General features: G+C 45.2%; 3 protein-coding genes across 6 annotated transcripts in view; 1 reads left to right on the forward strand and 2 right to left on the reverse strand.

The window, feature by feature from the left end:
* psd3l (pleckstrin and Sec7 domain containing 3, like) overlaps positions 1–2,045 on the reverse strand; it is a 58,963-nt gene extending 56,918 nt beyond the window's left edge. Inside the window, exon 1 of one of the 2 annotated variants that reach the window (XM_079448151.1) lies at positions 1,508–2,045. In XM_079448151.1, coding sequence (XP_079304277.1) covers positions 1,508–1,903 — 396 coding nt within the window. In that variant the 5' untranslated portion in view covers positions 1,904–2,045. Of the gene's footprint in view, positions 1–14; positions 156–1,507 lie in introns of those variants that run through there. The other variant, XM_079448152.1, reaches the window with a different exon arrangement.
* A 10,474-nt stretch (positions 2,046–12,519) lies between these two features.
* Positions 12,520–23,113, forward strand: sh2d4a (SH2 domain containing 4A). Its single transcript, XM_079448166.1, has 9 exons — positions 12,520–12,687; positions 13,398–13,642; positions 13,998–14,157; positions 14,692–14,824; positions 14,901–15,048; positions 15,235–15,424; positions 19,084–19,214; positions 20,015–20,232; positions 21,917–23,113. Exons 2-9 carry the CDS (start codon positions 13,468–13,470, stop codon positions 22,007–22,009), a joined length of 1,248 nt encoding a protein of 415 aa, XP_079304292.1. The 5' UTR covers positions 12,520–12,687; positions 13,398–13,467; the 3' UTR covers positions 22,010–23,113.
* Positions 22,262–23,959, reverse strand: part of slc38a9 (solute carrier family 38 member 9) — an 86,225-nt gene continuing 84,527 nt past the window's right edge. For all 3 annotated transcript variants that reach the window (XM_079448161.1, XM_079448160.1, XM_079448159.1), the window contains 2 exons: positions 23,308–23,397; positions 22,262–23,081 (listed from right to left, as the gene is read on the reverse strand). In XM_079448161.1, coding sequence (XP_079304287.1) covers positions 22,916–23,081; positions 23,308–23,397 — 256 coding nt within the window. In that variant the 3' untranslated portion in view covers positions 22,262–22,915. The remainder of the gene's footprint in view (positions 23,082–23,307; positions 23,398–23,959) is intronic.

Here is a 23,959-nt window from a genome sequence, read left to right on the forward strand (position 1 = left end):
AGAGTAAAACTCACCGACAGAATGATTTTAATTCATCAGAGATCATGAAAAGATGAATGTTGACACTGCAGCGCTGTGATTTAGCTCACATCACACAAAACAGCGGCGCTGCCTGACTGACTGACTGACTGACGTCATGTTCCCCCCTCAGTCTCCTGTCACATGGTACAGTCCTCGAGCAGCTTGTTGATCTGCACGTCACCCCAATTCAAGTAAAGATGACGTTGTTTTTATGGCTCGTTTTGCTAAGTACATTTTAAAGGAACATATGAAGAGATATCATCTAGTGTTTTCGTCTGCTTGAGTCTTCGAAGGGAGTAGGCAGGGTGTGTGCGCGCTAGTTGGTACAGTCCTCCTCATGCTATTAAAGCATGGACCCTTTCGTGATGGTGGCAGAGTCCGGTTCATGCTCTGAGCGTCACATATTCCGTCTCTTATCAGCTCTGTAAGTCCTCATTTACATCGTCAGACATAAAGAAAAGGTGGAAACTCACGGTTGTTAAGATATTGTGTTGTAAAGAATGGAAAAGAGATCCGAAATATAATATCTGTTTTTTATGGACAGCCGCTAGATGGCACTATATTATGGATCTTATAATGCTGCGACGTAGGTCTAGATAAACACTTAAAACATCATGCATCGATATGTGCGCGCACTTTTTATTGTGTGAATGTCTTTTTCTGTCATCATTTGAACTTTTCTAAACAGAGCAAAGCTTAAGAGAGTGAGACACTGACCGTTCCAGCCTGGCCAACAGAACCCGGACTGACCAAAACCCCTCTAAAAGCAGCTTATCTTATGACAAACTGCGAATCATCATGTGTCCTGACTTTAGCCATGTGTTTGTGATCACATACAGGACATCTCAGCACTGAATCTCTGGACTGAGTTGATTTTCAAATATAATATCACTGCTGTACACATTTATGTTTCTCTTCTCAGATCATTGTGTCATTCCTCAAAATGAAAATGATGGCGCTCTCCTCAGCTGACATTGGGGAAGAAACATCTTTAGGCATCTTTAAATCCTGTCATAAAACAGTTTGTTTTCAGATGGCTTTCCATGGACCTTTAGACACTATTGTGTGTTTTACTGAAGTTGTGTGTTACACATTGATGTGTTAAATGATTGTACAGCGTTTAAGAAAGCTTAACTTCTTTAATAAAAACATTTTATTATATATAAACCTATCAAACTTATTTTGGTGTTTTGTTGTCTAATGCAGTTAGTTGACGTGTGATGTCTACATGTCCAAGGCCACTGTACATTCCTCTGACATGTAAGAAGAGGAAGATGGGTTGTGGTCCATTTAGTGTGAGATATGGCTGAGATGAGACTCAGAGATATCAGCTGTAATCTGCTCATCTGGGTGGAGAGACAAACATCCAGCATGTTCTCCATTCAACCCAGAACATCTCAGAGCAAACTAACATTTCACCACATAGAAATCAAAAACTGAGACTAAAGCAAGTCTACTGTATAAAGAAGAGTTGAGAAGCTCTGACCTTGGCTGATGACATCATGATTCTCTGTGTTGACTGTGTGTCTGTGTGTGGAGGTGATGTCACAGAATGAGTGTCAGGTGTCCAGGAGGATCTGTCTCCATACAGTTTCGAGGTCCGCTCAATGACAGCAGACAGAAAGGAGGTCCCGTCGGGGGTCCGGCAGCGTTTAACACCAGCCTTTTCTTTCTGTTTGGCGCTGTGAACCCAGCTGGTGTGCGGCTGCCGGGCTTTGCCGGGACCTATGAGCGGAAGCGCAGGAACTGGTGGAAGGACGAGAGGCTTGGGTCTCAGTCTGGGTTTGATGGCTGATGCGTGGTCATCCTGTGGCGGTCCGGAGTGGAGGAAGCTTACTCTGGAAGCTGAAGTGAGTTTGAGTTTTTCGCTCACTTCACTCATGACTTCAGGGTTCTTCTGACGCAGACGCCGACGAGGGAATTCATCTGATGTCAAGCTTGTCCTGATTCCCAGCTCAGATCTCCAGTGGTTTCTTCATTCTAATCCAGCTGATGTTCTCACTCATGGAACTCATCTGAAGACTGGTGAAGGGCTGATGGTGCTGGGGGTCTTTCGGAGGGCTGGCATTGATGGACCCTGGAGGGTGACCGGATGAAGAGGAAGGAAGTGTTAACATGATGATAATGATGATCTGCTGTTTCCTGAAATAGAGGGTTAATCTCTCTGAGCTGTGGGTGTGTGAGCGAGCGCATGTGTGGTTTGTGTGAGCATGTGTGTGTGTGCGAGCGCGTGTGTGTGTGGGAGAGCGTGTGTGTGCGAGCGTGTGTGTTTGTGCAAGAGCGTGCTTGTTTGTGTTGTGTGTGTGCGAGCGCGTGTGTGTGTGGGAGAGCGTGTGTGTGCGAGCGTGTGTGTAAGAGCGTGTGTGTTTGTGCAAGAGCGTGCTTGTTTGTGTTGTGTGTGTGCGAGCGTGTGTGTGTGGGAGAGCATGTGTGTGCGAGCGTGTGTGTAAGAGCGTGTGTGTTTGTGCAAGAGCGTGCTTGTTTGTGTTGTGTGTGTGCGAGCGTGTGTGTGTGGGAGAGCATGTGTGTGCGAGAGCGTGTGTGTGTGGGAGAGCGTGTGTGTGCGAGCGTGTGTGTTTGTGCAAGACCGTGTGTGTTTGTGGTGTGTGCGAGAGTGTGCTGTGTGCGAGAGCGCGTGTGTGTGCAAACGTGTGTGTGGTTTGTGTGAGCATGTGTGTGGTGTGCGAGCACCTGTGTGTGGGAGAGCGCGTGTGTGGGAGAGCGTGTGTGTGTGGGAGAGCGTGTGTGTGTGTGTGTTTGTGTAAGACCGTGTGTGTTTGTGGTGTGTGCGAGAGTGTGCTGTGTGCGAGAGCGCGTGTGTGTGCGAGAGCGCGTGTGTGTGGTTTGTGTGAGCATGTGTGTGGTGTGCGAGCACCTGTGTGTGGGAGAGCGTGTGTGTTTGTGCAAGAGCGTGTGTGTTTGTGGTGTGTGCGAGAGTGTGCTGTGTCTGCGAGCGTGTGTGTGCGGGAGATCGTGTGTGTGTGGTGTGTGCGAGAGCATGTGTGTGGTGTGTGTTTGTGCGAGCGTGTTTGTGTGGGAGATCGTGTGTGTGTGGTGTGTGCGAGAGCGTGTGTGTGGTGTGTGTTTGTGCGAGCGTGTTTGTGTGGGAGATCGTGTGTTTGGGGTGTGTGCGAGAGCGTGTGTGTGTGTGCAAGCGTGTGTGTTTGTGCAAGCGTGTGTGTGTTTGTGCGAGCGTGTTTGTGTGGGAGATCGTGTGTGTGTGGTGTGTGCGAGAGCGTGTGTGTGGTGTGTGTCTGTGCGAGCGTGTTTGTGTGGGAGATCGTGTGTGTGTGGTGTGTGCGAGAGCGTGTGTGTGGTGTGTGTTTGTGCGAGCGTGTTTGTGTGGGAGATCGTGTGTTTGGGGTGTGTGCGAGAGCGTGTGTGTGGTGTGTGTGTTTGTGCGAGCGTGTTTGTGTGGGAGATCGTGTGTGTGGTGTGTGCGAGAGCGTGTGTGTGGTGTGTGTTTGTGCGAGCGTGTTTGTGTGGGAGATCGTGTGTGTGGTGTGTGCGAGAGCGTGTGTGTGGTGTGTGTTTGTGCAAGCGTGTTTGTGTGGGAGATCGTGTGTGTGTGGTGTGTGCGAGAGCGTGTGTGTGGTGTGTGTTTGTGCGAGCGTGTTTGTGTGGGAGATCGTGTGTGTGTGGTGTGTGCGAGAGCGTGTGTGTGGTGTGTGTTTGTGCGAGCGTGTTTGTGTGGGAGATCGTGTGTTTGGGGTGTGTGCGAGAGCGTGTGTGTGTGTGCAAGCGTGTGTGTGTTTGTGCGAGTGTGTGTGTGCGGGAGATCGTGTGTGTGTGGTGTGTGCGAGAGCATGTGTGTGGTGTGTGTTTGTGCGAGCGTGTTTGTGTGGGAGATCGTGTGTGTGTGGTGTGTGCGAGAGCGTGTGTGTGTGCAAGCGTGTGTGTTTGTGCAAGCGTGTGTGTGTTTGTGCGAGCGTGTTTGTGTGGGAGATCGTGTGTGTGTGGTGTGTGCGAGAGCATGTGTGTGGTGTGTGTTTGTGCGAGCGTGTTTGTGTGGGAGATCGTGTGTGTGTGGTGTGTGCGAGAGCGTGTGTGTGGTGTGTGTTTGTGCGAGCGTGTTTGTGTGGGAGATCGTGTGTTTGGGGTGTGTGCGAGAGCGTGTGTGTGTGTGCAAGCGTGTGTGTTTGTGCAAGCGTGTGTGTTTGTGGTGTAAGCGAGAGCGCGTGTGTGTGTGAGCGTGTGTGTGGTTTGTGTGAGCATGTGTCTGGTGTGTGTGTGCGAGCACGTGTGTGTGGGAGAGCGTGTGTGTGCGAGAGCGGGCGTGTGTGCGAGCGTGTGTGTGTGTTTGTGCAAGAGCGTGCTTGTTTGTGCTGTGTGCGAGAGCGTGTTTGTGTGGGAGAGCGTGTATTATAGAGTACAGAGTCTGTAATAACAGTAATTCTGACATGCTGTAAAACACACATCTGTCACATCATCTCCACCTGAAGATGTCACACGCAGCTCAAGCCGTTGGAGAACAAAACATACTAATATGGCTCAGAAGTCTTTATCATTTAAACACATTTTCCTGAACACTTCTTCACGTTGAACCTTTTCTTTAATAAGATTGTCACGTTGTGAACTGGGTTACATCAGAAGCTGTCAGTTCACAAATTGAGGACATTCTACTTTCGCTTCTGATTTGAGGTCAGTGTTCATTTAAGAAACACATTATCTTCAAATAAAGAAAAATGGGTCATAGAGTGATTCAGAGCATCGGGACTTTACTGACTTACATAGATGAACATGACCTGTCTCGTGTCAGACACTACACTGACGTTCCTCAAAATATCTTCTTTTGTGTTCTGCAGGAGAATAAAACTCATACAGGTTTGACACAACATGGGAGCAAAGCTTCTGTGGAAACCAGCAGAAAATATGTATACATACTTTTGCAGTGAAATAATCATGTGTGTTAAAGTCAGCGGTGATCTGAAGAGGTTCACACGTGTTCTGATGGAGATCACATCACATCACACTGACCCTGAGAGAGAGACTGTTCAACACAAAAGAACAAGGTTTCACTGTAGGATAAAAAGATCATTGTTTATTTTGATCTTTTCTCAGTTTAGTTGCTGTTCATGTGTTTTTTATTCAAAAGTGTACATATATAGCATGTGTTTAGCATATATCTCGCTTGACTTGCTGATGTAAATTCATCAGACGGTCAGTAGGACAGAATGAACACAGACTTCATTCATACAGAAGAGAAGTCATGACATGACACCCACTCAAACATAAACTCCACGGGATGTTAAAACAAACTGAACACATGAACAAGAGAAGCTGTAAAACACCAAACATTACAGACAGAACTGAGAACAGCTTTTGTTCTCTGTGTCTTCATGAATAGTGTCATTCAGATGTCAACCGAGTCCGCTCCATATATGTGTACAGTGCTCTTACAATACAAGACATATTGTTTCAAAGCAGCTTGACAGAAGTCAAATCATTCTTCACGCACCAGTGAACAGAAACTGTGAGAGGAACAAGAATCATCGGCAGAATCCCAATTAAACACAAAAACATTAATGAAAACAACTGACATCTTCACAATAAACAGTCAACTACGATGTTTATTTAAAGAATGTCTATTTATAAAAACTGTAGTTTCATCAACGAGTATAAAACTAGTAAATGAAGTTCGGGAGGAACCTAAGCATATAAATCAGCCTGATGTTCCATCAGCAGCAATCACCTATCAGCCGAGCATGTGATCTCATCTTAATTATCTCGGCTGGTTCATCATCAGCAATCACTGTATCTACCCTATCAGCTCCAGCAAGCTCTATCATAAATAGACAAACAATCTTACCTAATGCATCTCACCAGATAAGCATCGTCCAGATTTGCTACGATGTCGGAGACTCCCGGTGCTGCCATTGTAGCTATTGTTCCAGATCCTTCGGCGCCATCATGCGCACCCCAGCTTTCGAGCGAAGGGTCGGATTATACAGACTATTTCCAAGCCGCCAGCCCCGCCGCTCTGAACGGCATGCACCTAAGAGGAAGGGTTAGTCATCGCTCCCACTGGTGCGATCTCCACGTCATTCACTGGCGTCATCTTACACCTCTACACTCCCCAAGATACCGGCATTCAACAAGTGGACGAACCAGAGCCTTCGTCTGGCCCTTGTCAACGCGAATGTCCCATTCAGCAGACGGATGTCGAAACCAGAGCTCTACTTCCTCTACGTGTCGTCCCAGGCCAATGTCCCCTTGATGGGGTCAGCCCGATCGGCTGCCAACAACGAGCCAGGCTCGGCTCGGGGTCCCAGCCATTCCAGGCACGGGCAATCTACCTCCGCGGCTTGGCCTTCATCATTCTATCCAACGCAGCAAGCCATTGGTGAGTCTAGGCAGCACCCGGGGTCCCAGCCATTCCAGGCACGGGCAATCTACCTCCGCGGCTTGGCCTTCATCATTCGATCCAACGCAGCAAGCCATTGGAGAGTCTAGGCAGCACTCAGGTCCCGCTAGAAGCCACGGATATCCCGATCGAGCACCTCCGGCAGCCCACAGCATCTTAGCTCAATGCGCGGGACACAACCTCGACTGCAGCTGACCGCCCCGGCCAGGCTGGCCAGCAACTTCCAGGAGCTCCAGCTCACCCATACGTCTCAAGCGTAAGGCTGCCTCCGCTGGGGACACAAGCGCTGGTCTCCGGACCACAATTCTTTGACGCTGCTGCCGCCGCTAGCGTAAGCCAGTCTAGGGGTAGATGAACAAGCGGCCGCCATTAGTTTGGCCTTTCCTGGCCCGGGCTCTTGGCTCTCCAGCGTGAGGCTGCTTCCGCTGGGGACACAAGCGCTGGTCTCTGGACCATAATTCTTACATTTACATTTAGTCATTTAGCAGACGCTTTTATCCAAAGCGACTTACAGATGAGGAAACATTGGAAGCAATTATAACAACATAGGCAACAAAATAGATAAGTGCAACAAACTAGTCTATTGAAGCCTAGCACAGTATACAAAGCTAAGAAAAGTGAGGTTAGTAGGTTTTTTTTTTTAAAGAAGGAAAGGGAAGAGAGTTATGAAAAATCAATCAGCGACATGTTGACGGAAGAGATGCGTTTTTAGGCGTTTTTTAAAGATGGCAACCGAGTCTGCTGATCTTGTACCAGCTGGTAGATCATTTCACCAATGTGGAACAGATCCAGAGAAGGTACGGGAGAGTGACTTTTTTTCCTTTTAGGGATGGTACCACTAGTCGTTGTTCCTTTGCAGACGGCATCGAAGCAGACGAACATAGATCTGCATTAGCGAGTGGAGATACGATGGTGCAGACCCGGGGTTGGTCTTGTAGGCCAGGAGCATAGCTTTGAACTTTATGCGGGCGGCAACACGGAGCCAGTGTAACCTGATGAAGAGCGGAGTTACATGCGCTCTCTTCGGTTCATTGAAGACCACTCTTGCCGCCGCATTCTGGATCATCTGGAGAGGTTTGATTGTGCAAGCAGGAAGTTCAGCCAGAAGCGCATTGCAATAATCCAGTTTGGACAGGACAAGAGCCTGGACTAGGACTTGCGTAGAGTGCTCCGATAGGAGTGCTCAGATTATTTTCCTAATGTTGTAGAGGATGAATTCTTTGTTAGATTAGCTTTGCCCACCGTGGGATCTTGACCCATGGCGCCGGAATCAATTTGTAGCGTGAAGCTGCCTCCATTAAAGCCAAGGGCCTCGGTCCCTGGGCCTCATATCTTCAGCGCAGCTGCCAATGCTAGCGCAAGCTTGTGTCTGCACGATGTGCAAGCGTCCGCCATTCTCTCTCTTTACAACAGGCACGCCCCACGTTTTCATTGGCCACAGCCTCTGTGATGGCCGCGCCTCCACACGCGCCTGCGACAGAACCTCTACCAGTCTCCAGCAGCATCAGAGCGCAGATTTTGGCAGAAATGCAGGCTGCTGGCGCTCGAAGCCGACCCCATGGCTACTCCTGTACCACCTTATCCGGAATTGATCTTCCAGTGAATCACCCACTGCAAACCCTTCTCAATGCCTCTCTCAATTCCATTGTTGATGACCTCCGAATTAACCTTTCATTGAATTGTCCTGCCCTTTCATCTGCCGCCATAGAGGTCGGTGTTTTTCCTTGGATATGGAAAAAGGACTTTTACAAGACTTATTACAGATGGAATGGAATGGTGGACCTTTGTTTGTTGTATTGTTTGTTATATTCTTTAATGTATTATACTTGTTTCGTTATGGTATTCATATTTGTTTGTTGGGGCCTTTTGTGTCTCTTTTTGCACATACTTTTATTTTGAAATCCGAAAGAGGGAGTTTGATAGCGCCGCTAGAGAATATGAGCGCAAGGTTTACGTGAAGCGCCATTCTGACTAGTGTTATCGGCAGCGGAGGTTGTACAATTGTAAGCACGCTTTCAAGGATAAGTCCTAAGGATACTTAGCTCCTGGCTGATAAGGGCACAAGGTACCGTGTCAGTTTTCTTGTAATAATTTTGAGAAACTTTAAATGTTGCCGGGTTTACGCTGAAACGTCTGACTAATGTTAGCTCACGCTAGCTAGTCACGCTGGCTTGTCACGTTAGCTTGTCACGCTAGCTTAACATATCACTGTAAACACTTGTATTGTTATTCTGTATTTATTAGTTACGGTTTTGATATGGAGATGTTTATAGATATTTTTCGTGTATTTTTATTGTTTGTTTGTTTCTACTTTCTATTCAGCTCTTACGGTGTTTATGATGCTCACAGTGTTTAATAAGAAAATAAAGGACATAAACATCAGTGCAAGAGAGTAAAGTCTATTTCATCAGCTGGGAATGCTACATCCATCACTAAGACAGTTTTCCCCAGGACCCTGCAAGTATACCTTACGGCGTGGAAAAGCTTCAGATCGTTTCACCAGGCTTTCAGCATTCCCTTCCCAGAATTTTCTCTCTTCACCATCACCTCATACATCTCATTTCTCAACACTGCAAAAAGCCTTCAGGCCAGCTCCATCAGAGGTTACCTCAGCGAACTCCAGTTCTTCCATAAATAGATTTTCAACTCCCTGTCACCGGCCATAGCAAGTTCCATAACATCAATGGTTATCCAGGGCATACAAAGATCCCAACCTGCCCGTCAGGATGCCAGGAGGCCCATTACCCTGGAGATTCTCACCAAATGCATCTCCACCCTCCGCTAGGGATATCACTCCACACATGTTGCCCACACACCATGTTCACATTGGCGCTCTTTGGTTTTCTAGGATGCTCGGAGATATCGACCCCAAATTCGACCCTTCGGTTCACCCCACCTTGTCTGATCTCCAAGTGCTGGATTCGGAGATGATTTCTTACTCGATTAAGCAAAGTAAGACGGACCAGACCAGACCAGGAGAGGACATTATGTCTACGTCTTCAACCTCCAGTCACCGATTCAGCCGTATCGAACCCTTCTAGCCTACCTTCGCTACAGACAACCTTGGTCAGTGGCCTTTTCGGATCCCCTCTTCGTCGACGACTCTAATCGCCTGGCCTTCAAAGCCGTCTTGCTCCAATCTGACATCCCAGCAGACAACTTTTCCGGTCACTCCTTCCACATGGGCGCAGCCACCACAGCCGCCCAAAAGGGCCTATCCGAGCCTCAGATCCAAGCCCTAGGCCGATGGTCATCAGAAGCTTTTAGAAGCTACATCCGGACGGACCTGTCGCTCCTCAGGGAAGCCCATCGAACATTCCTTTCCCGTTTCATCTGATAGCTTCATTGCGAATAGTGCTGTCTTCGAGACTTTCAGACCAATGTCGTGAGAATGAAGCCAGTATCGCAGCATCGACCGCACCCGCAGGGGCCCGAGCTTCCAATTAGTGCTCTGCAGCAGCAGACACCACCAGCATTGAAGTCAGTGTCGCAGCAGCGACCAGCCCAGCAGGGGCCTGAGCTTCCATCAAGTGCTCTGCAGCAGCAGACACCACCAGTAATGAAGCCAGTATCGCAGCAGCGACCGCCCCGCAGGGGCCCGAGCTTCCATCTGGTGCGCTGCAGCAGCAGACACTACTCACCATGAAGCCAGTATCGCAGGAGCGACTGCCCCCGCAGGGGCCCGAGCTTCCAACAAGTGCTCTGCAGCATCAGACACTACTCGCCATGAATCCAGTATCGCAGCAGCGACCGCCTCTGCAGGGGCCCGAGCTTCCAACAAGTGCGCTGTACCAGCAGACACCACCAGCAATGAAGCTAGTATCGCAGCAGCAACTGCCCCCGCAGGGGCCCGAGCTCCGAACTAGTGCTGTGCAGCAGCAGACACCACCAGTAATGAAGCCAATATCACAGCAGTGACAGCCCCCGCAGGGCCCCGGACTTCCAACAAGTGCTCTGCAGAAGCAGACATCACCAGCAATGAAGCTAGTATCGCAGCAGCGACCACCCCCGTAGGGGCCCGAGCTTCCAACAAGTACTCTCCACTCGCCAGGTAGCCAGTATCGTAACCACGACTGCCCCCGCAGGGGCACGTGTTTCCAACTCGTGCTATGCCACAGCAGATACCACCCACATGAAGCCAGTATCGCAGCAGCTACAGCCCCAACAGGGCCCTCATCCTCTCGTTTTTACTAAATTTGGGGTGGCATCTCTGTGATGCCCAGCATGGCATTTTTGGGGGTGTATGCGTACTACGGCGGCTGTCCAGCTCTATCTGCATTTGGGGGGTGCGTTCTGGGCTTCGAGCCGGTTCCGAGCCCGGCGCACTTGCCCTGACCAGGGTAGAGCCCACTCCCTGCACAACACGCCAAATACGCATAACCTTCATGCCCATGCTTTACCAATCTATCCTAACAAGGAGCTGTTTATTGGCCAGGGGGAACTCGTGAAATGATGTTTGATTAACAAAGTTCGGGAGGAACCTAAGCATATCAGCCTGATATTCCATCAGCAGTAATCACCTATCAGCCGAGCATGTGATCTCATCTTAATTATCTCGGCTGGTTCATCATCAGCAATCACTTTATCTACCCTATCAGCTCTAGCAAGCTCTATCATAAATAGACAAACAATCTTACCTGATGCATCTCGCCAGATAAGCATCTCTCCTCCACCCCAGCTCCTCTCTTTTTTCTCTTAGTCCCGCAGGACCCTCGGGGGGGTGTGTTCTGGGCTTGAGCCGGGTTTGGTTAGATCCGGCGAGCTCGTAGCCCACTCCCTACACAACACGCCAAATACGCATAACCTTCATGCCCATGATTTACCAATCTATCCTAAAAAGGAGCTGTTTATTGGCGAGGGCAAACTCGTGAAACTATCAGCGTACCTACACTGGAAGAGTTGCAGTACAAACGAAACACACAGTTGTGAATTATTTGTGTAGTTTAATGTCACTACTGTTTTACACTTAAAGTATAATTAAAAGTACAAAGTGGGCCCATTAAGTCGCAAGAGGTATTCAATTGACAAGTTTAATAGTAGTATACATCCTTGAACTCGAGTTAAGTCAATAATATGAAGTTGAAGAATACACAGACTGACACTAGTCTACAGTACTAAAGAGTATGTGAGCATCACTAATAATCACTCTCACATCACAGAGCACACGAAGCCCTAACAAGATAACATCACAACATCCCATAAACATTGAGAAATTACAGCGTTCCAATCCGGCATGACAGAGGAAATGCCTGCACAAATCTCCAAACAAACACTGCCAGTGCAGGACTCCAACAGCACTTCAAACTGAACATTGAGGGATTTAACAAAGCCACGAATAATACAAATCATGCATGACACCAAAATAAGGACTGTAATAGAAAGGTTCAGATGTATTAGTGTAATGTGTCCCTCACAGTGCATTATGGGTATTCTCGAGTTGTTGAGGGCTCATAGGTTGTGAACTATAGATGTTCTTGACTATACAAGAGGAAAAGTGTGTATATAACATTGGTCAATATTTGTCATATATCAGTGCGCTGTATGGAGGAGGATGGAGAGATCTCATACACATCTGGATCATCTGGATCTCTGTACGTCCTCATGTGCAGAGTCGTCGTTTTAGATGAGCAACAACCTTTAAAACGTTTCATACGTATTTATCTAAAAATAACATCATCAAATTGGCACAAAAAATAAATTCTTCAATAACAGAAGTAATAAAACACAGTTGTCAAGAGCATTTGTAGAGAAGCAGGAAGCTATTCAACATGTCCCCCTGGAGGTAAACCCGCTGTCATGTGCGCCATCTGGTGGACAATCAAAAGACAACACGATTCTTAAATGAGTTTCACACAAAGTTAGACAAACTAATACACAAACGTGGAGTGTTTGAGTTTATTGCCTCGGTCAGGGAGAGAGAGTGTAAAATAACATTTGTGGGACGCGTGTTCCTGCTGCCTTCTCTCTTTCCTGCGCTAAAATTCACAAGTTAATTTGACAGAATGTGTTACAGGTGTTGAGGATGTGTGTTTACGGTCTGATGTGATGAATCATACAGTAAAGAAAGAGCATTTCTAATGCACGTGCAGCTGAATGACGTCATCCAGGTAGGAGGAGCCTCGGTGTGGCCTGTTAGGGTGTGTACAACATTACAACACACACACACACACACACACACTGACTCATTAGCACACTTGACCCTCCTGAAGCTCTACAGCTCTCAGAACAAGCTGCTGAAGTCACGCAAATAAAGCTTTTCATTCATTCAGACCATCATCACTGATCCACACGCCAGCTGACCGGTGAGTACACCTGACCTGTGTGTGTGTGTGTGTGTGTGTGTGTGTGTGTGTGTGCGAGCGAGCGAGCTACATTATTGAGACAGAAGTGAACATTAGTACATCGCGATTGTTAAATCGTCAGGTTCCGTTCGAACACTAAATCTCATTAACACTTTCTGTGTTTTGGATCACCATTAAAATCTCAAATCATAAATACGTTGGATGTTGTAAGAGAATTCTTCTGCAGATCTGGGAGGACAAAAACAAGACACAGAGAAGCATCAAGCTTTTGAACTCATTTATTTCAGGGAAGACACGTCTTTATATAATGCACAGTAAGACAACTGTTACAACCAAATAAGGTATAGAAACTATAGGGAAGAAACATATTTATATAGTGCACACTAAGACACTTGCTACAACCCAACAAGGCATGAAAAACAGCATGTCAGACAAAGAATGTTTCTAGTTTAAGAATAAATTCCCTTCCTCCACGTTTAGGCAGCTGTCCGCTGTGAGCAAGAAAACCACACATAGGTTACACTTAGTTATTCATTTATGTGGACTTATTGCTCTATGGGAAAAATAAATCTAACAGCGATGTCATCTCACCTGTACCAACCGGTTGATTAAACAAACACAATACTGTTGAATGAAAGAAGGAAATAGAGAGTGAAACATGCTCATGTGTTTATACAGCGTGTGCTCAGTGTATGTGTGATGATTGACAGGTGTCTCTCGTGACAGTGATGGAGTATTGAGCTGATTCTGTGTAAAGGAGCCATTTGTGAGAGATTGAAGATGCTTCAGCAGATCCTCATTGACATGTACATCGATCCCGACCTGCTCTCCGAGCTGAACGAAGAGCAGAAACACGTTCTGTTCTTTAAGATGAGAGAAGAACAGATCAGAAGATGGAGAGAAAGAGAAGCCAGACTGGAGAAGGAGGAAGCTGCACGCGTGAAAATGAAACAAGGTTCAATCTCTTTCTCTCTTCACGTCTGAAGGAACACATGTTTACAGGAAACACCCGTCACAACAATCTCTCACTTCTCTTTTAAGTGTTAAAGTGTTTGTGGAACATCAAAAGTTGTTCATGGCTGATGGATTTACTGCACTTATGCTTTTGTTCCTCATGTTGCTCCACTGTTTAGCTCATCTGTAAGTCACTTTGGATAAAAGCGTCTGCTAAATGTAAATGTATAAACCCCGGAGCCGTGACCAAATCTCAGTGTGATACTACAGTGTGTTAACGTTTAACCAACAACCTCCAGAGCAAATCAGACAGAGTACGTGCCTCCCACTGACGTTGTGTTGTTGTGTGAATGCAGTTTCAGGTAAGAGTGTGTCGTTTTTGAAGGGTTTGGACGATGACGTCTGGGTTTGGGTGATGGGAGAACATTCAGATGATAAACCGTACGATCAGATCTGTGATGAGATTCTGGCAGAGAGCGCGGCGCTGCAGGCACAGAGAGAAGCCCAACACATCAGGTAGAAACAGCTCATCCGCTCCCAGCTGAACACTACTGTACGCCTCCTCATGTTAAACACAAGATAGAAGTGAACATGAATTCAGATGTGTGGACTCTATTCGGATGATGCAATGTGTGTTGTAGATAAGAGCACCGAGCCAAAGGGCAAAAACATCAAGAGACTTTTGTTCACTTACAGCTCAGCAGAGAGAAACTTGACTTAAACATTCTTAACAAAACTACACATTTATTTCATGAGGAATCGTGTTCAGTGACTGCCAAAGGTCATTTCTACCATCAACAGATATGTGTGATACAAAACACTCAAAAATAGAATTAGAGTTTTATTAATAGACAAAGCAAATACACAGAGAAACAAAATACATTTTCCAAGGTTGAACACATCACAGAAAATGACAGGAGACAAGCTGATAAAACACGTTTGCCTTCTTTTTACACACCTTCATGACACATGTCTGTGAAGTGAGAGCGTTTGTGTCAACCACCCGACACCAGTGAGAGATCTCAATCTGTCCATCATTCCTCTGTTCAGGAATAAGAAAGAGGCGGAGCTGGAGAAACGCTTCTCAGGGATTTATGTGGAGTCAGAAGAGACCGTGACGGAGCAGAAGAACATCACAGACACATCTGCTGAAGAACTGAAACGAGCCGAGGAGAAACTCAAGGTACTGACACACCTTTGATCCATCCGCATACGCACACAGAACGGCTCTGATCTGAGATTCGTGAGTGTTTTGTCAGACGCAGGAGGCGGAGGAGAGACGTCGAGCTGAAGAAGAGCTCCGGAGGCTGGAGCAGGAGAGAAAACAGCAGATTTATATGAGTCTGAAGGAGGTGCAGAAGAAGAAACAGACTCGTGAAGACGAGGACAACGACTGGAAGCAGACACGTACTCATTTACATCACTTTAACATCACTTCATGATCATTTGTGTAGGAGATGATAGATCTATGAAGCCTGTCATTTATACATTATTCTGCAGTGCATTTGCTCAATGACCTCTGTCTGTTTATCAACCTTATTAAATGTTGTCTGCTGTGTTTCGATGGTTATTCGTGTTGTTTGTGTGATTCAGTGAAGAAGTCAAAAGCTGCAGACATGCGCAGACGCTCTCTGGCCAAACAGACGGTTGAGGATCACCGCAGACGTTCGGTCAAAGCTCTGGAGAGAGGAAGAGTAGCGGCCGTGACAAAAGCCTTCGGCGGAGGAAACCCAAACCCAATCCCTCCACCAAAACCCAAACCCAGAAGCAACCCCAACCAAGTGTGAGTCACGCTTCATATCCACCAGCAGAACACACATCACCTCTTTATTCCCGACACAGGAACACAACAACAACCTTTCCCTCATCCTCACTGGGTCTCATTCACTAAGCGTGCATGAACGTGATTCACTAAGACTGCTCTACTAAAATTTAGTTTTAATAGAAGACAATAATAAAGGATCAGCTGAAAGCACACGTACGCAAAAATCACCTCTCTCTCTCTCTCTCTCTCTGTATATTTAATTTGAAACTTCTTTCATCATATAGGCTACAGCGAGAGTCAGAAATGTTGTGATAGAATAGAATGAGCTTTATTGCCAGGTATGTTCACACATACGAGGAATTTGTTTTCGTGACAGAAGTTCCACAGTGCAACAGAATGACAGCGCCAGAACAAAAACACAATAAAAGAATAAAAAATACAAAAGATACAAATACAAATACGTAGGTACGGAGACAATATACAAATTGACAATTGTATGGCAGGTATATTACAATGAGCAGTTATGTATGTACAGGTATATAATGTGCAAAAAAGTTAAGTGTACACTAAGTATGTGTGTTGGATAAATAAGTGTATGTGTATGTAAATATATATATAAATAGTGTGGTGTGTTCCACGGTTATATCAAGTGTTCATAAGATGGATTGCCTGAGGGAAGAAACTGTTCCTGTGTCTGGTCGTTCTGGTGCTCAGAGCTCTGTAGCGTCGACCAGATGGCAACAGTTCAAAGAGGGACTGTGCTGGATGTGAGGGGTCCAGAGTGATTTTGCCAGCCCTTTTGCTCACTCTGGATAAGTACAGTTCTTGAATAGAAGGGAGGGTTGTACCGATGATTCGCTCAGCAGTTCAGACTACCCTCTGTAGTCTTCTGAGGTGGGGGGGTGGAGGGGGGTTTCTCCTGAAGTCCACGATCATCTCCACTGTTTTGAGGGTGTTAAGCTCCAGGTTGTTGAGAGTGCACCAGACAGCCAGCTCTTTAACCTCCTGCCTGTAAGCAGACTCGTCACCGTCCTGAATGAGGCCGATGAGGTGTCGTCTGCAAACTTCAGGAGCTTGACAGAGGGGTCCTTAGACGTGCAATCATTAGTGTACAAGGAGAAGCGCAGTGGCGAGAGAACGCAGCCCTGGGGAGCTCCGGTGCTGATTGTACGGGTGCTGGACGTGTATTTTCCCAGCCTCACTAGCAGCTGCCTGTCTGTCAGGAAGCTGTGGATCCACTGACAGACGGAGGTGGGCATGGAGAGCTGGGTTAGTTTGGGCAGGAGGAGGTGATAGTGTTAACGGCCGAGCTGAAGTCCACAAACAGGATCCTCACATAAGTCCCTGGTCTGTCTAGGTGTTGTAGGACATAATGCAGTCCAATGTTTACTGCATCGTCCACAGACCTGTTTGATCTGTAGGCAAGCTGAAGAGGATCCAGTAAGGGTCCAGTGATGTCCTTCAGGTGGGCCAGCACCAGTTCTTCAAATGACTTCATGACCACAGACCACTGGCCTGTAGTCATTCAGTCCCGCAATTTTGGATTTCTTTGGGATGGGGATGATGGGGGAGCGTTTGAAGCATGAAGGGACTTTGCACAACTCCAGCGATCTGTCGAAGATTTGTGTGAAGATGGGGGCCAGCTGGTCAGCACAGGATTTCAGACAAGCTGGTGTAACACAGTCTGGGCCTGTTGCTTTTTCCTTTTCTGCTTCCGGAAGACCTGACGCACCTCATCCTCATTACAGGAGGTGTAAATGGTGATGGCAGTTGTTTGGAGAGATGTTCAGGGCGGATTGCAGGAGTGGATGGTGTGAACTGTTGTTTGGAGAGGGGTTCAGGGTGGGTTGCAGGAGTAGTGAATGGTGTGAACGGTTGTGTGGGGAGGCGTTCAGGGCAGGTGATGGGTGTTCTTCTTTCAAACCTGCAGTAAAACTTGTCCAGATCGTCTGCCAGTCGTTGATTCTCCACAGTGCTGGGGGGTGGTGTCTTGTAATTGGTGATCTCCTTCAGACTTTTCCACACAGATGCTGAGTCGTTGGAAGTGAACTGAGTCCTTATTTTTCCAGAATAATTCCTCTTTGCCACTTTGATCTCCTTTTCCAGTGTGTATTTAGCCTGTTTATACAAGACCTTGTCCCCCTTCCTGTAAGCATCTTCTTTGGCCTGACGGAGCTGTCTGAGTTTAGCAGTGAAACACAGTGGTTTGTCATTGTTGTAGTTTAGTTGAGTCCTGGTAGGAATACACATATCCATAACAGAAACTGATATAAGATGTTACTGTCTCTGTGAGTTCATCCAGATCGGTGGCAGCAGCTTCAAAAACACTCCAATCAGTGAGGTCAAAACAAGATTGTAAATCCTGCTCTGTTTCATTAGTCCATCTTTTTACAGTCCTTAATACAGGTTTAGCTGATTTTAGTTCCTGCCTGTAGGTCGGTATAAGATGAACCAGACAGTGATCAGAACATCCCAAAGCTGCACGTGTAACAGAGTGTTAGATCCTCACTCGAGCTGCGAGGTTTCTCTGAATCACAGCCGTATGACTTTTATTGTGTATGAACTGATTTTGACGACTGCGCACTTGGAATTACTTGTGAGCGCGTCAGTAGACAGTTTCACATGGTGATAGATACCTTCATGTCCGCCTTCAATTCGTTCCAAATGTGTATAAATGTGTTTGTTCTGATGAACGCAGGGGAAGATATTTGTAAGAATGCTCGTGACCAGACAGATCTCAACACCCATTGACGCCCATAGCAGGAACAATGACTTGATCATTTCAACACAAAAGCAGATCTTTTGAAGAATGAAGGACAGCAAACAGTTCTGGGACACTTCTGTTCTCCTACTATGAGAGTCAATGGGGGTGAAATCACAAGCATTCTATCAAACCAACAGAACAAACACATTTATACACATTTTTGGGTGAAGTATCACTTTAAGTGACGACAGGTGATAAAGGAAAGCCCTTATATGGAGATAGGGGGTGTGTTTAGCTGCGTCCCGATCCTCAGGGTATCTGTCCTAAATAGTGTTGGAATCAGGACCAAAGTTAAGAAGAAATTCATGTGCGTACGCACGTGTTGCGAATTAGGTGGAACATTTTCGTTTAGATGTGCGTATAAATACAAAAAATCGACACACTTATTAGTGAATGAGACCCAATGATTTCAGTTCAGTTTAAGCAGTTCTACACGAGACATTGATCTGAATCCTGGTCATGTGACTCCTGTGGAACCTTCAGGTGTTTTCTGACTGAAGTTGTGTAATGTTGCTTAACAAACACAAGCTCTTCCGGGAACATTTCACTTATTAACTAAACTAAACTTACTCCACCAAACATTAATTCAACACCGTTCTGTTTGTGTCATTCATGAGTTTCACAATCTCTGAAAAGACTTCAGAACAGTAGTGTATGAATATCAATGTTCATGTTTATCACATACTGAATGAAATCCATTGGTAATAATGTGAGTGTTGATGTCATGAATGAATGTATGGATGGATGCCCTCTCAGGGAAATGTGTGAGATGTCATCTGTCCTGTTTGAAGACAGCTAATAATAGTGCTGGAATGTTGTGTAGCAGAACAAACGTCTTGTGCATTCCCTCAGAACACAACCTTTCACACGTGTGCTGCTTTGACACTAGACATCTGTGTGTTGTGCACGACAGAAAGCCTGGAATCCGTCGCTCATTGTCAGCGTCTAGTCGAGAACACATCATCCACTGGTTTAAAGAGGAGCAGTTACCCCTCAGAGCCGGTTTTCAACAGGACCACAGCCGCATCGCCCCCTGGTTTCACGGTGAGAGAGAGAAATTAAGATCCATCCAGTAAACACTCGACACATCTCTGTATTTTAGAGGAGAGCGGGTTGAACCCAACGCTTTTTGCTTGAAGGGTTTTTGGTCATCCGATTTTACCCAAGAAACATACACATCTCTGCGACAAATCAACACTTGAAGTTTGGTTCTAGAACCTACCGTTTCTAGCTTATCGCTTATTGCTCCCTCAACTCTTTGTAAGTGGCTTTGGATAAAAGCGTCTGCTAAATGACTCAATGTTCCGTTCCCCTGGAACTTGTGACAGACAGAAGGTTCATTGTGACACTGGCTAAACAACCTGTTTAAACACAAATGCATCCGGCAACAAGACCGTGATCAAGATGATAAAAGGCTGGATTTGGTGACTTGCACAACAACTTACTTACTTTCATGCGGCCAAAACACTCTTTGTCCAATATCTCCAACATCAAAACTTTGCACAAGCACAAATGCTCGACTATGAAAAACATCCGTGTTACAGTGAACGCTGCTTTATTTTGTGCTGCAGATTCTCATAGTTTCAGTCGCATTAGTTCTCACTGCAGGTGGAAATGTCAAACCCTTTGATATTGTTAAGTTCTAGTTCACACTTCTCTGAAATGATTCATTATTTGATCTGATCATGTCGACCCCTGCTGGTGGGTGCCAGATCTACACCACAAACAATAGGTACAAATATTGTACGTTTTTGAAACCGATACTGATGAGGCACATGCGTCATACATACAGTTCACATGATTCAAGAGGTGTCGTGTTTTAAACACACGTGTTCCTCTCTCAGGTATACTATCACGGGACGAGGGGGAGGCCCTGTTGAGCGAGGGTCAGCCTGGTCACTTTCTGGTGCGGCTCAGTGAGAGAGTGTTTGGATATGTGCTCTCATACCGGTCCGGTGAGGGAATCAAACATCTGCTCATTGATGCTTCAGAGAACTGCTACACGCTGCTGGGAGATCAGATGAAGTTCACTTCACTCGATGAACTGGTGGAATATCATCAGGTAACATCACACACACACCTGTGCACGTCATTCCATTCCACAAGAAAACATGTGTGAAATGTTATCTACATGGGAGATCTGATGTGGTATTTGCATGAGGGTCGTGAGCGGTCTACGTATCTTCTGTCTCACTATTTGTAAATAGTTTGCAGTGTTATGGAATATATTTGAAAAAACTGATAACTCTATTTAAAAACAATATATACGTTATCATGTTTTTATTGGCTGTATTTATTTGAGGTATTATGAATTATTCAAAACATACACTTCTCTGGCACACATTTATTTGCAGTCTATTCTTTTACTTACCAAGACAGACAAGAATACAGGGTCCTACAGCTCACGTTACTGTAATGAAGATCAATGTAACTCAGTCACTCTGTTATAAAAGGGAAATTCACAAATGTAAATAAACAGGACATTAGCATTGAAAACCTCATGAACACACCGGATCAAAATATTTAATATGATGGCGTATATAAGGGTGTTTCATATCTTAGTATAAATACTCTCATGCTAGATATTAGCTGTGTGCTTGAAATCTTTTCTGATCTTTTCTCTTGAGAAACGTGTAGAATAGACAAACATTTTTAAATGAAGAAAGGAAAACTCTTCCCAAACTCAAAGATAATTCTATATGAAAGTAGGAACCACACATGCGGAGTCAGTTAAAAAGAAAATGTGATTTGATTTTTTAAATGGAATCCACGCTGAATGTGATGTGTTTGCCATTAGTTTGGTTTGTTAGATGCAGTGTCGTAACGTAACGGTTCATGAGTTTAGCTGCAAAAAGAAATCAATACAAACTGTGACCCATGTCGCTTTTGTCTCACTTGGATAAGATTTATAAATAGCATTACGCTGTTATGGAATACGATACAACACACTGTAGTTACAACGATCTTCACCAGAATATGAGCAACACATTTAGTAGTAAACTATATTGGGCTATTTACTAGAGTTAACTGTAAACTGTATAAACAAAGTGAATTGATCAACTCTAGTAAACACTATTGTGCACCGACACAACACTCTTCTTTGAGTAAAAAAGTGAACATGGATTCAGAATATTTGTTAGTATGAACAAAAGCTCCCGTGTGCTTCCTTTTCTGAAGCACTTATCATACTCCATCAGAAGTGTGCTTACTTTTCAATAGTGAGCTAGAAATAGTCATGAAACAGATTTGAGTAAGTTAGCCCTTTTGGTCCCTTTGTCCTGAAGTCAATGTGTGTTTGTTTTAAATGTTTGAAAGAAGGTCTGTGGTTAACACAAGATATTTGCATGTTTTGTTCTAGGGCATAAAACACCTCACGCGTGAGATTTTAAGTCTTTTGTCTTAGAAAGGCGGCTACGGAACTGTTACACATCCTCATCCTTCATAAACATTTGAGAAATAATGCAGCATGGCCACAAATCTCACACTATATGGATGGAGATATATTTATGGAGTGATTTCTTCTCAATGAATGTGTTTTCTGATTCAGATTTCTGAAGATCTTTACAGACAAAACATGCATCACAAACTTTAGTTGATCACAGAGCTTATTTGTTGTGAGAGTTTAAATCAGCTATTGGCTTTTTGTGGAGGAAAGCAGACAGTGTGATGTGAACGTCTGAGGTGGCCCACAAAAGTGCATCTGTAAGACTTGTTATGGTGATCATCACACTGTTTCTTTGGCACAGGTGGAGCCGCTGCCTCCGTCTGGAGATGAATATTTACTGCACGCTTGCGGACAGACAGCCGGCGCTGTGGACTACACAGATTTATTCACCTGAACACATCACACACACGGACAGATGAAGGATCTTCTGCTTTGATACAGACACATCACACACATGTCATCATGTGCAATATCTACATCAGAACTCTGGGCCAGATGTGACAGTTCTTGATCATTTCATGAAACACTCCTGATGTGCGATCGCTTGAATGTTTGACACATCTGATCGTCTCTGTAATCACATCACAGTGATGTTTTTATGAAGAGAAGGTTGTTATATGAGAATTTTTTTCATTTTTGTTTATTTGTACAATTAGCACCCGGTGAGGGGAAATTAATACAAATATGTCACAATAACATAATTTGATATATTCTTCAAGCATCAGTCAAAATGATTCAGATTTCTGTTAAAAACTATTCTGTAATACAAAAATCACAATTCACTTTCTTTTAATATATTAGAAGCATTGATTAAACAGAATGTTACAAATTAAGAGCAACTCTTTGGAAACTCAAAAAGGAGCAATATTGTTTCCCTTATTCATGTGCACACATTTTTTATAATACATCTCAAATGCAGCAGACGGGCAAAGACCGTTTCCCTTTATACATACAATAATTCTGCAGCTTTTAGTCGACACAACACTTTGTTTGGAAGACCTTTGACTTGTGTTTCTATTGCACATGATAAACATAAACGTGTGTGTTAGTGCTCCAAATCTGGGAACTTCATGTGACATGAAGTGTAAAATGAGAGAAAGCTCTGATCGTGCTGTAGGTGAATATAGTCATTTAAAATGAAAACACTCTGTTCTTCTTGCAGAAAGCTGATCAAAAACCCTTCATACACAATACAGCTTATGACAGTAAAAGTTAAAAAAGTTGTTTAGTGCCCAAGCATCACGACACGACTGTGAGAATCATCCTGAGATGGACGTGCTCGCACGCAGACGCTGGGCCGTCACATGAAGAACTGTCCGAGTAAATTGGCCACTCCCATCAGAATGAGGACGGTGTGGAAGACGGCCGACGGCCAGCGTAACTCGCCCCGCCGCTTCAGTGAGGTCATGTGAATCAAAGACGGAAGAACAAACACCAGAGCCAAACCACACAGAGCCCCCGAGTACCTGAAGAGAAACCAGTCACAAACGCTCAGAATATCACACGACACACACACACGACACACACACACGACACACACACACGACACACACGACACACACACACGACACACACGACACACACGACACACACGACACACACGACACACACGACACACACGACACACACGACACACACGACACACACGACACACACGACACACACGACACACACGACACACACGACACACACCTGATGATGGAGCCAATATTCGGGAAAAATCTGGCCATGAGGACGCCGGCTCCCACGACTAAAATGTTCAGAACAAACACGTGGAGAAAACTGCAGAGAGAAAAACATCAATGAGACAAAAAATTGTCAATACAAAGTATTAAGATGTAAAGCTGAATTGCAACTATGCAAACGTGTGAATAGCTCCATAGAAATGACATGTAATCGAATATAAGCATTTATTATAAAATGGTCAGTTCTGGTTCTTAGATTCTGATTGGCTGAGCAGAGTTCTAAGCGTCATAAAATACCCTGGTTTATAACCGCTGAGCGTAAACGTCACTTTATCTACTTCATTTATGAAACCTTACTATGCATAATGAATAACTGTTTTATAAAAGCAATAAACACCGAAGAAGTGTGTTTACAGAGCATTTTATAACAGCTAAAGGTGTTTTAATGACTCCGCTGTTGTAAAATGCACTTTAGCCCACTGCCTCAGTAGCCCTGATGCTCCCAAAACAACAGGAAACATCATGTGAATTTCTGTTTTGATTCAGTGAATTAGACACTTAGAAAGGATTCCAGCTAACTTACTGTGATGCCACTTTCCCTATTAACACAATAATGAGACGACAGTAAAACTCTGTCTCCACACGCTCGGACTCGCCGC

This window comes from Barbatula barbatula (genome assembly GCF_947034865.1).
Source record: "Barbatula barbatula genome assembly, chromosome: 24".
Taxonomy (NCBI): domain Eukaryota; kingdom Metazoa; phylum Chordata; class Actinopteri; order Cypriniformes; family Nemacheilidae; genus Barbatula; species Barbatula barbatula.